Here is a 13,068-nt window from a genome sequence, read left to right as displayed (position 1 = left end):
GATGGATCTGGAGGATATCATCCTGAGTGAGGTAACCCAATCACAAAAGAACACACATGATATGCACTCACTGATAAGTGGATATTAGCCCAGAAGCTTGGAATACCCAAGATAGAATTCAAAGACCACGTAAAGGAAAACCAAAGTGTGGATACTTCATTCCTTCTTAGAAGGGGGAACAAAATACCCATGGAAGGAGTTACAGAGACAAAGTGTGGAGCAGATTGAAGGAATGACCATCCAGAGACTGCCCCACCTGAAGACCCATCTCACATACAATCACCAAACCCAGACACTATTGTGGATGCCAATAAGAGCTTGTTGACAGGAGCCTGATATAGATGTCTGCTGAGAGGGTCTGCCAGTGTCTGACAAATACAGAAGTGGATGCTCACAGCCATCCATTGGACTGAGCGCAGGGTCCTCAATGAGGGAGCTAGAGAAAGTACCCAAGGAGCTGAAGGGGTTTGCAGCCCCATTAGAGGAACAACCTGTATCCCAGATTTCCCAGGGACTAAACCACCAATCAATGAAAATACATGGTGAGACTCATGGCTCTAGCTGTATATGTAGCAGAGGATGGCCTAGTCGGTCATCAATGGGAGGAGAGGCCCTTGGTCCTATGAAGGCTCTAAGGCCCAGTGTAGGGGGATGCCAGGGCCAGGAAGTGGGTGGGTTGGTTATCAGGGGAAGGGGCAAAGGGATAGGGGTTTTTGGAGGGGAAACCAGGAAAGGGGATAACATTTGAAATGTAAATAAAGAAAATATCTAAGAAAAATAAAATAAAAAAGGGGGAAAAGAACAATGTGGTACCCGCTTCCACAAAAGCCAGGTAACAGGGCAGTGGCACAAACCTGGGAACACCTCTCAAGGGCATTGAAACCCCCAAGGTATCAACTAGAGAAATCCCTCCAAACAAAGAAGATACCCCCTAGTGGGAAATAGGGGACATTGCTGGGACACTCTGCTAAGGACCAGGTCTGAAGGCCCCAGCTAAGAAATGTGGGCGGAGTGGAGACATGGGCTCCCTTATAGCAATCGAGGAAGCAAAGAAGGACCCTAAGGGAACAGGAGGAACGCTCTGGCAGGTGAGAGGAAGAATGTTATATCTGGGAGAGGCACAGCAAGGATGGATCAGAGTCTGGAGAGTCAAGTCATCAAAATATGCACCCTTCAGAGCCGCCTGGCTTCTTTCTCATTTAATCCAAGAAGCAACTGACATGGTAGATCTGTGGCTCTTGCTAGAAGAGCCCCCGTCATCGCATTCTGTGTATGAGAATCGCTGAGATCTGGTTAAGATGGAGTGCTGCATTCAAGTGTGTACCCAGGCTCCATATTTCTGACCAGTTTCCAGGGCATGCTAATGATGGCTCTCTTCTGACTACACCCAGTAACAATGCTTAATGATGGACCAGCTTACTGAAGAACTAAGAAAGATTCTGGATGATACACTGTGATGCAGTGGGAGGTCTTGGGGTTAAGTGAAACCCGGTGCTGGAGACATTATTATCTCTAATGGGGCAGCAGTCCAGCTGTCACAAACATTTTATTGCTCTGATGAATTTAGAGGTAACTTATAGTAGGCACCAGTACAATTAGTCAGTAGTCAACTAATGGCACTTTGCAGTGATTAAGTCAGTTGCTGGGAAACGTAAGCTCTTGATGCTTAGGAAACAGGGTGCGTCGCAGTGCAGAATAGTCCAGATATGCAACTTAAACCAGCGGGGTCCCTGAGAGAAGTGTTAACATGAAAGCTTCTTCTTTCAAGGGAATTACTCACACAGAAGGCTGTGAGCTTAGGGAACTCAGTATATGTCAAAAGCTCAAAAATAACAACTTATCTCACTTCAAAGAACCTAACTTGTTTTGTTTCTAGAATGAGGAAGATTTAGAGTTCAGAAATTTTAAGGAACAAGCGTGAGAGACTGTGGGGCCAGTGAACCATGGGACAGGGAGGAGCCGGTCAGGGGCAGGGGCAGGGGCAAGTGGGGTCCAACCCTGGAAATCTCATCGTGAGAGTGGTAGGAAGTAAGACCACTCCCTTACCAGCCTCAGACGTGGTGCTGCACCCCCAACCTTTGCCTACACCAGAGGAAGTCACCAGGTTAAACTCCCCCTCCTCTCCTTGTCCAGCAAGCTCCTGGAACGCCTCCCTGTGCAGATGACCTAGCCTCTACTCAGGTTCAAAGGTTTAAAACGCTTTTGCTCCTCCCATGAAACGAGCTGCTCCCTGAAACCTGCTCACTGTCCCCCTGAGGCCTCCAGCACCCCTCAGTGTTCTCTCCTCCCTTCTCTGGATCCCCTGGTTGTGGTTATGCAGCCACTTCAAAAGGAGAAATGGTGTGAGGAGGACAGGAGACACCAGGTGGTGACCAGTTTCTAGGCATTCTAATGCTGCATCTTGAAGAGCTGTGCTGGCAGGGGACAAGAGTACCTTCCTGTCCCCTCACTTACCCTGGAACCTCTGCCAGCAATGCACACAGCATGGTCCTACTGACACAGGCGCCTACCTTCCCTCTCCAGATAAGGTAACACATTTGTGTTCCTGGTTGGCAGAACGCTGACAGCAGACTGCATGGAGCCCTTCTGTAGATAAGTTAGGCAGATACCAACAACCAAACCAGAAATGAAGTGTGCCTTGAACAGGTTGGCAAATCTCCTTTCAGATAAAAGAACCAGGATAGGCATGGTTGGAGCTTAAGGAGAAAGGAGACTCCTGTGAGCTGTGGTAACAGAACAAGGGCAGAGAGAACAGGAGTTGAAGAGATGGTCCTGTGGGGAAAGGGTGAGTGTTGGAGCCCTGAGTCCTCTCTCCAAGTTGTTCTGTGAGCATTGCTGCTCTGTCCTGGCACAGCAGCAGCCACGCCAGCCCCCTCTGAGTCTGGCCTCAGCTATCATTTATGCAGCATTTTCCTACAGGACTCAGCCATGATCCCCTACTGATGATGGGTGTCCATGCACTTGTGGTGATGGACCGAGATGATTCCCTACCTTTGCAAACTCTTTATTCCACAAACTATTAAGACATGCAGCCTCTCCCACAGGCATCTATTTAGTTCTTCAGAATCTGGCTCCCCAGGTACCCACAAAGAGCTCATTAAGCAGTTGGCCATTCTAGCTCAGGAACTGCCTGTTAGCATTTTTCGAGCACAGAAATCAAACAACTACCACCACTCTCATCGAAGGCTCCTCCTCACTCCTCGCTACTTCGATGACTCCTTTCTAAGACAGAAAGAACAAGCCAATCGATACCTCAATTAGTTGCCTGACTTGTCCCTCTGGGCCTCCTGAACCTCCTAGAAGTTACAGGGTGCCTTAGAGGAAGCCAGCCTGGCAACCAGAGCAATACCATGGCAGTGGCCGTGGACACCACCGCCAGCACCGTGCGTGCCACTTCAAGCAAACTGATTTTCCCTTCAGACAGCAGCTACAGAGACTAAGGAAAGGACAGCGTTTGGTTGGATAAGCTCAGTGGCAGCACTGCTCTGAAGCGAGAACTCAAGAGAAAGATGACTAAGGGCAGCAAAACACTTTCTAGGTTTCAAAAGCCTTTTGTGGTATAAAGATTCTGACAAGAGCTAAATGCTACAAACCACAGACAGACGCAAAGAAGCTAAGCAAAGGAGGGCCCAAAGAGGGCAGGGTGGGGAATGCTTGAATCTCATTGAGAAGTGGAAAGAAATTAGACATTAGGAGTGGATAGAGGGAGGGAACTGGGTGGGGGAGGGGTATAGGGTTAGGAACAGGAAGGGATGGGAGAAGGACAGAGGGAGAGAGTACTAGAAAAGACAACTGGATTGGGGGTGGGAAGTAGCATCTCTGGGACAAGCTAGGACAATGGAAACTCCCAAGAATCTATGAGGATGATTGCTAAGACTCCTACCAATGGGGCTATGGAACCTGAACTGGCTATCTCCTGTAACCAGGCAACACTTCTGATGGAGGGATTGGAACACCAACCCAGTCACAAAACCATAGACCCACAATTTGTGCTGCCAACAAGATGTGCAGGAGTAAAAGATGGAGCAGAAAATTTGAGGGACGAGCCAACAAATGACTGGCCCAGCTTGAAACCCACGTCATGAGAGGGAGCCCACCCCGACCCTATTAATGATGCTCTGCTGTACTAGCAGACAAGAACCTAGCATAGCAGTCATCAGAGAGGCCTCATCAGCAACTGATGGAGACAGATGCAGAGACCCACAGCCAAACATTAAGTAGAGCTTGGGGAATCCTATGGAAGAGGGGAAGGAAGAAGTGAAGGAGCAGGATGGGTCAAGGATGACACAGAAACCCCACAGAATCAACTAACCTAGGCCCATGGGGGCCTACAGAGACCAAACAACGAACCAGAGAGCAGGTATGGGAGGAACCCGAGCCCTCTGCACAGATGTAACAGTTGTGCAACTGGATCTTCCTGTGGGTACAGGGCTAGCTGCGACTCTGCTGCCTGCCTGTGCATCTCTTTCCCCTAACTGGGCTGCCTTGTCTAGCTTCAATAGGAGAAGCTGCATCTACTCCTAACAGCAACTTGATATGCCAAGGCTTCCTGACATCCAGGGAATCTCTCCCCTTTTCAGAGAGGAAAGTGAGGAGGCAGGAGATGAAGGGGAGGGGAAGTAACAGGGAGGGACTGGCAGGAGAAGAGGGAGGTGAAGCTGTAATGCAATGCAATGTAACATAATTAGGATGTGATGTAAGCAAATAAATGAATTCATAATAATAATAAAACCTGCAATGTTTTGTCCAAATTAAAAGAAACAAAATGCCAGAAATGTTGACTATACTCCTGATATACTATAAACACAAAGGATTAAAGGCAAGTTTGAAAGCTTTCCCCAGTGAGTAATAGCTGAAAGGCATTAGAATAGGTCCCTAGAGGCCAAGCTCTGTCCTCCACTGTGGGGCCTCTGTGAGGAGAAACCTGCCCCTGTGTCTATAGTGCCTCCCAGGGTCAGCCAAGCACAGGGCTAGGGCGCACTCACAGCTCTTTTCTGAAGGAGTAATAACTTACAAGCTGACTGCTGATGTTTCTCATTTTCTCCACAACACTCTTCATCATCTTCAAGGCTGGTAAACAAATACTGACCTAAAAATGAGTAGGAGAAATCACAACTGTTAGAAATCATAATATAGTCTATAATGACAGGTATTCAATCAACAGCTATGAATTACACTCATATTTAAAAACTCAGGATCACATTTTAAAAAAATTCCAAATAAAGTTTAAAACTTTAAAAATGTCATTAACTTATTCAAGCAAGTAAAGATGTCTGACTACCTGGCTCTGGTTACCATGGTGACCATACTCCCAAGGGCATTGTTATGGTTCAAGAAGGAACACAGTACTTCAGCTGAGATACCTATATACAGGTCCAAGGGGAATATACCTCAAGTGCTGAGCAAGAAGCCTTCCTCTGAGAAATGTTTTATAAGACTCAGGGGTGTTCTGTGTACTCTGTGCAAGAGTACAGGCAGACATTATCACAACTCATTTGAACTATGTTACCAACAGAGCTCTATGTAATGCTGTCTTTTTCCAAACCTATATAGACACCTTCTAGTGACAGTCAACTACACATTTCATCCAGTACCTGTTTAATTTCCTTTCATATATGCAAGACAAAGGACCATTTGGCATCCTCTTTGTTTGCAATGGTCCCGAGGTTCCTAGAATTGCCACAGCTAACCTAAGCTTCAAGTCAACAAAACGCCTTTCTGGCTCTTTCATCAAGGCCTATGAAACATTTGTGCCTAAGGCCAAGGGTCATGATAAATACAGATTGTCTTCCAAAGTACAGCTTAGGCTCTGTTGTCTTTTCTTTTTTTTTGTCAAGAAATTTATTAACCTTTACAAACACTATTTCACTATTTCACTCAATCATTCATTTAAAAAATGTTTATAATTAAGTCTGTAATAAAACCATGTAATGTTCACCAGTGCCTTCCAGCCCAGTCTCACCCATGGAGTATAATAAACCACTTTAAAACAGCGGTTTTCATCCTCGCCAGGTAAGGGTGTTAAATTGAAAAGTCTTCCTTGTAACAAGGAACCAGAACAATTGAAAAGTCTTCCTTGTCTGTCATTCAAGAAATCCACTTTATGTCACCCTATGTGGCAGACTGATGTATTCCCTAGAGTGGACACAGTCATCTTTGCAGTCTCTTTCAAACCAGTTTCACAACAGGAAAATATCTGTGAACAGAAGTCAAATTCGGGAGGAACCTTTGACTCTTTTTTTGTGGCTTCCTGCTAAGAGCTCCGACGTGATCACAGGCACCACAGCCTGGCTAGCTGACAACTACAGGACAGGCTCTGCTTTCTTTTGTGCACAGGCTCAGTGATGCATGTGCCCTCCTGTATGGAAAGTGTAGCATTTCTAAATGGGTATCAGTTCTTTTACAGAATTTACACATATAAGGAAAGGGACATACTCACATAATGACTCACATTCTTTTCAGAAACTATACAACTTCAAATAAAACACACAGTAAGACAACAATTAGCATCAGAGAATTTAATCCTGGCACTTTATTATGTGCTGAACAACTGGACTGCAGACCACACTTACATCACAGTCTGGGATGGAGGGTTCTTGTAAGTCCTTCCACAATCTTCTCGGAATAACCTTTATGGGGATATCATGCACCACAATTCTGCTACTGCTTGATGAAGACAGCTGCTAAGAAAAAGTTAGAATAGTTCATGTTGTTGATGCTAAAACAAAACCAAAACATAAGAAGCGATGCCAAACATTTTCAGTTCCAAATGGAATGTTCTTAATCCACCCACTCAAAATCTACTCAACCAATACTGTTGGTGTGGTGTACCTGTTCTACTCAGGGCCCTGTGAATCTCTCAGCATTGGGTGACTGAGACAAGATGGAGCAATAAGAGAGCAACCCAGCTCGGCTGCACCCAACAATCATCAGAGCCTGAGGAAAGCACACCAGCAAGGAGGCTGAATGACCGAGCGTGGACGGTGGGGAGGAGTAAGGGAGAACCTCTGTGTGCTGCCTCAGGACATGAACACTAGAGAGCTTAGCTGTCAAGACGCTGAAGATGAGGGGACGGGGTTTCAGACAGAGGAACAGTATCAGCACTCGGAAACCCAGGAGACAGAAAGAGGCCAACCTGCCTGGCCAATATGTGCCACATGCTAAGTAGGATGCAGCTTTTGCAACACTAAAAGGATAAGCCATGTTTATTACTAGAAGCATTTCCAAAACTAACTCAGAAACCAAAGTAATGCTGGGCACAGTGGCGCACACCTTGAATCCCAGCACTCAGGAGGTGGAAGTAGGTGAATCTCTAAGTTCAAGGCCAGCCTGCTCTAGACAGTGAATTCTAAGACAGTCAGAGCTACATCGTGAGAATCTGTCTCAAAAGAACAAAACAAAAAGAAACCAAAATATTTTTCATTAGTACTTAGAAAAGTATTGTATATTGCTATCTTGTTTTTCCTTAAAACTAAATAAATCCACTAAGCAGTGGCACACACCTATAATCCCAGCACCTGGGAGGCAGAGGCAGGTGGATCTCTGAGTTTGAAGCCAGCCTGGTCTACAGAGCTATTTCCAAGACAGCCAAGGCTATACAAAGAAACCATATCTCAAAAGACAAACAAACAAAAGAACTAAACAAATCAAACCTTACAGTTACATGGAATGCTCTAAGAACACATACAAATTATGAGGCATGACATTTAATGTCTGTAGCCAACTTGAAAACAAATGCAGGGCCGGGCAGTGGTGGAGCACACCTTTAATCACAGCACTTGGGAGGTAGACACAGGCAGATTTCTGAGATCAAGGCCAGCCTGGTCTACAGAGTAGGTTCCAGGACAGCCAGGGCTACGCAGAGAAACCCTGTCTTGAAAAACCGAAAAAAAAAAAAAAAAAAAAAAAAAAAAGAAAGAAAGAAAGAAAAAGAAAAAAGAAAAAAGAAAAGAAAACAAATGCAATACTGACCCACAGATGTGCAGAGCACATGTAAGAAAGGAAAGCTATAAAGATAAGGAGGGCCCAAGGGAGTTGGGGCAGAGCACTAAAGAAAGGGAAAGTCCTGGAGCAACATTCCACATGGAAAGGCCAGCTCATGCCACCAGACTGGGAGATGAGCAGAAAAGACATGCCCAGAGAGCCACTCGGGAAACAATAAGTGATGATTTCGCTCTGCAATAGTTTGAATCATATGTGAAGGACTATGAACATGTTAGGCATTAAAAAGTCCATCTTGTACACGTGGTTTGGTGTGTTCTGAGGAGAGGCTGTGCACGAAACTCATCTGGTAGTAGCATCTAGGACAAATGTGTTACTGAAGAACACATGTGAGAACTGCTTAAGAATATCACAGAAGACAGGGTAGGAGGGGGTAATTTTAAGGTGAAAAATGGAAACATCTAGACAAGGTGGCAACACCTTAGAAGACATGCTAGCTAGCCGTTTGGCTGTTTGGGAAAAGCAGTGCCCCATAGAACATGGTGCCATCACGACTGTTTACAAATGACTAGAACAATGTATATTTCTCATGCATAAGTTATGAACCAGATCTATTTTATTTTATTTTATTTTATTTTGAGACAGGGTCTCTATGCAGTCCTGGAACTCACAGAGAGACCTTCCTCTCTCTGCCTCCTGAGTGCTGGCTTTAAAGACATGTACCACCACTCTGGACTCAAATCTTATATTTTAAATGAAACTAATTCACTTTTAAGAATATTGTTTGAAAGCTTGGGCTTGTAGCTACCTGGACCAAGTCACTTGTAAAAAATAAAAATTCAGAAATCCTTTTGTTCCCACTTACCAGCTCTACAGACACGGTAAGGCAGGGGAAGTGTTTGTTAGTCAGCTTGATTTTCAAGGCTCTGGCGTTCTGGGCAGTTTTCAAGGCTCGAGATAAGTTTTCCGACGTTAATTCTAAATAAATCTCGTTGTTTTCTTCAGAGATCCCTTCCATTTGAAATTCACTAAAGAAGTTCTCCTGCAGGACAGAAACAGGCATTCGTGGCCTTTCCAGCACTCCTAGCAGGAGCCCAGAACCCCTGGCTTCTGCTCACCTGCTCCAGCTCACACCACATGCTCACGCCTCCACTGGCCAGCTTGTCGCAAAGGATGAAGTTGAGCTTCTCCGGGCTGATGCGGAGGGTGCAGGTTTTGGCAAGCTTGGCTATCATGTTACTGACTCCTATACAGCGAGAGGGGGTAAACCGTCACTAAGCTCACCGAGGAGCCTACAGGTCTACGTCTTGCAAGAACCTGTAGCTCACAGATCACGCTTGCATCTCAATGCTGCTGACATCCTGCCAGTCTCCCAACAACCCTGCGAGGTACACAGCCCACAGCAGCAGAGTTCAAAACGTTAACAGAATAAAGAAACAAGTCTCAGAAGACAACTGACAACCGGGAGCCAGGCGCCGCCGGGTACTGCAGCCCAGATCCGCTAGCAAGGTTAGGCAGACTCCGGGCGGAAGGAGGGGTGCGTGCCCGAGGGCTGCAAAGGCAAGGTCCCTCTCAGGGCCGCCCTCCCCCCGCCCGTCCTCTCACAGGGGCTGCGGCCACACTCTCCGCTCGCTCCCCGCAGCCCTGCCCGCTCACGTGTGAAATGATTCAGACAAGCCAGGTCCACGATCTTGGCGCGAAACTTCATGGCGGATACCAGGCCGTAGGCGGCGGCGGTCCAAGGCGGACAAAAGTCCCTCCCTGAGCGAACCCGGCGGGGAAACCTGGGCTCGGGCACGGAGGTTCCGCGGGGGATGGTGCGGCCGGAGAGGTCCGCCCACCGCCCGCCCCGGACAAAGGTTCGCCCGCCCGCTACCTCCCAGTACCTCCACCCGGACTCTCACGTCCGCTGCAGGGAAATGGCTCTGAGAAGTTTAAATGCCTGGCAACCTAGAATTTTAGGTTTCGAAAAACTGTTTGAAATGTCTTTAAAACTTTGAACTCTTTTTTTGTTTTGGTTTATTTTATTTTATTTATTTATTATATGTAAGTACACTGTAGCTGTCTTCAGACAGTTAAGGATGGTTTGAGCCACCATGTGGTTGCTGGGATTTGAACTCTGCACCTTTAGAAGAGCAGTCGGGTGCTCTTAGCCGCTGAGCCATCTAACCAGACCTTTTTTTGTTTTGTTTTGTTTTTGTTTTGAACTCTTTACTTAGTAGTTTACCTCTAAAAACATATGTAGTGAAGTAATAATTCTGCATCGTTGTCTCAATAGAAACAGAAAGGAACCTATAAATTCTTATTAGGCTGGCTAATGGGGCTGCTTAGGCAAGAGGATCTCAGGTTGGAGACCTGAGGGGAGGGGAGGGGAGGGGAGGACACCAACTGAAAAGGATTGTGATTTTCGCATTAATCCCAGCACCATAAACAAACAAAAACCTTCTTAATGTAGTAGTCTTAGAATTGTTTTAAAAGGATTTTAAACCCAGAATATTGGGATTAACACCCGCTTCAAGCCTTTCCACTTTCTAAGTAAGCACTCTTCCAATGCACCACATATCCAAACAACAAAATATTCTTAAGGTCCTTTGCCACATATGTAAAAGCATTCCATCCACAAAGATGGAATCCAGCAGGTAGAAGTATTTAGCACAAAGGCCTGAGTTTGGGCCCTGGGATACCAGGTGTAATTCTGAAAGTTGCTGACTTCTGCATGTGCACCATGAAATGAGCATGTTCACTTTCACACAAAAACAGCAAATAAAGAATTTTTTATAAAACGGTCTTTAACAGAACACAGAATGAAGATATTAATAAAACAGCTGGTAGTGCAGATTACTGGTAAAGTGAAAAATAGAAAAATATAGATAACACGAAGCTATACTCTAGCCTACACTCTAACATACAAGTGGCTGGCAAGCCAAATATCATGAATTTTGAAATATCAAATGATACATGAAGTAAGGCAACTGTTACATATATTGTGTGGTTAGAGGCTGTGTTGTCTGTGTGTGCATGCACGGACACAGAGCCATCCACGCCTTGGAGCTCACGTGAAGGTCAAAGGGGGAATCTCTGGTTTCAGTACTTAACTTCCACCGTGTTTGAGGCAGGCTCTCTCTTTGCTATCAGTTGATGAATAGCCCAGACTAGCTGGAGCATAGCTCCTGGAGAATATATCTTTGTCTCCCACTTCACGGTAGGAACAAAAGAATCACAAATATTTGCTAAATCCATTTGGCTTGTGTGTTTGTGTGTGTATGTGTGTGTGTGTCTGTGTGTGTGTGTGTGTGTATTCTAAGTGAGGATTCCAACTTGGTTTCCTGTGATTCAAGGCAAGGGCTTTACTCACTGAGCCATTGCCCCAGTTCCTAAAGACTGTATTTAAATAAATTTTGTAAGCAGGGCCATTGTATCTGATCTTTATTTTAAATACCTTAATATTATGTAATAAAATGGCAACATATTTTTAAAATATTCCTAAGAGATGTACATGATGATATTGTTCCTTATTGATGAGTCTCAAGTAATATAAGAATTTTACTCAACAAGTATACAAGAAAGCTCTAAAAACCTTTCATAGTTGAAAATTCTAATATTATGCATTCTAACAATTAAGCTAAGTAGGATTTTAAAGTGAAGCTAATGATTTCAGAATTGATAATTAAATATATTGACATTTCCATATTTTCTTTCCAAATGATTTTGTCAAAAAAACCACCCGAGAGTTCCAGAAGTAATATGTACCAGAGCATTTTCCACTGCAATATCTGCTTGTTATTTTCCATCTAGCTAGTAAATGGATTTTTGATTTTATAAAGGCCAAACCTCCAGGGTGAGCAATTCAGTCACAGGAGAATCTGCAGAGCAATGCTGGTGTTATGTTTACTTATCAGGGAGGAAAACATCTTACCTGATCTTGGCTTAGGAAAGGAAATACACTGCACATAGAATGTCACTCAGTATATACAGTTGGAGGTCAGGGAAGTCCCTTAGAGCTGCAGAGATATACCACTTGGGTTAGTTGCATGCCTTTACTGTCACCCAAAACTGGGATGACAGTGCCTGTCACATGCCTGATCATCTTCACTAGTCTCAGGGGCGGAGGAGAGACTAATTTATTTACAGGCTTGTTAACAGTTAGTGTTGGAAAAAATGCCCCAGAGGGAAAGAACCTGGCATCACTTAGAAGTTCTACAGCAAATATGGAAGTCAATATTTGTCTTATTTTTTACCTGAGAAAACTGAAGCAGAAACTCATACTGTAGAGGTGCCATGAGCAAATGTCTTTTTGAGGACCATCCTCACCTAAGTCGTGTATTTCTGCTCAAGCAGTTTTTCAACTGACTCTTCATCTTGCGAATGTCAGATAAAAATACATCAATACATTCCGTAGGTTTTTAAAACTGCATTTGTGCAATGTGTTAGAACACTTAGGTAAAGTGCAGAGGGAGGAAGACTTGAGAGGGAGAATTGCATGCAACCCAGGAGGAGACAGACTAATATTTGGTGGGCGAGGACCATGTGAACCAGTTTTGGCTGAAAGGGTGCACATAGGTTGAACATTCTGCAGACTAATCAACTGTTTAGAAATTCTGTGAAGGGTTGTTAGAGTTGCTGCCTTGAGAATGTGTTAAAGACTAGCCTTTGTAATACAAGTGGCAGATATGTTTCCATCTTAAGGTTTTATTTGCAGTGCCATTATTTATGTATTATTTTTGTGCTTTTGTGGGTTCCTCTATCTAATATCATACAGGAATCAGCTCTGGGTTTATTAAGGTTTTTATGGTTTCATTACCCACTTGTAAATATTTTACTGTGTTCTATTTGGGATTTATCACATTGTAAAGTAATAAACAAAAAAGCAATTTCACTCTCTTAATGGCTAGATAATTGTTCCAAGCCATTTGCTTTGTTTTGCTCAGATGTTATGTTTATATGGTTTGCTCCCTCCCTTGTGTAATTCCTGTTATAAATGTTAGAGGGTGGGGGAACTAAGCGGTGATTATAGCTCTGCTCTCGGTTAACCGTTAATGGATTATGGGTATCACCAGGGTGGACTGACATAAAAGCAAAGTCTACAAATTCACCTCCGACGCTCAAAGTGAACTACCAAAGGGTGTT

At 44.5% G+C, this 13,068-nt stretch overlaps 1 protein-coding gene across 3 annotated transcripts in view; it reads right to left on the bottom strand.

Moving 5' to 3' along the window:
• Hus1 (HUS1 checkpoint clamp component) overlaps positions 1-9,678 on the bottom strand; it is a 15,099-nt gene extending 5,421 nt beyond the window's left edge. For 2 of the 3 annotated variants that reach the window (XR_003845014.1, XM_021210960.2), the window contains exons 1-5: positions 9,598-9,678; positions 9,060-9,187; positions 8,807-8,983; positions 6,573-6,683; positions 5,015-5,089 (exon numbers count right to left, since the gene is read on the bottom strand). Coding sequence is in view for 2 of the 3 variants with exons in the window: in XM_021210960.2 (XP_021066619.1) it covers positions 5,015-5,089; positions 6,573-6,683; positions 8,807-8,983; positions 9,060-9,187; positions 9,598-9,649 (543 nt within the window). In the remaining variant the exon portion in view is untranslated. The remainder of the gene's footprint in view (positions 1-5,014; positions 5,090-6,572; positions 6,684-8,806; positions 8,984-9,059; positions 9,188-9,597) is intronic. The other variant, XM_021210961.2, reaches the window with a different exon arrangement.
• Between the last annotated feature and the right edge of the window lie 3,390 nt (positions 9,679-13,068).

The sequence above is a fragment of the Mus pahari genome, chromosome 13 (assembly GCF_900095145.1).
Source record: "Mus pahari chromosome 13, PAHARI_EIJ_v1.1, whole genome shotgun sequence".
Lineage (NCBI taxonomy): Eukaryota > Metazoa > Chordata > Mammalia > Rodentia > Muridae > Mus > Mus pahari.
The sequence above is the reverse complement of the archived record's forward strand: the minus strand, read 5'-3'. Positions and strand labels throughout refer to the sequence as shown.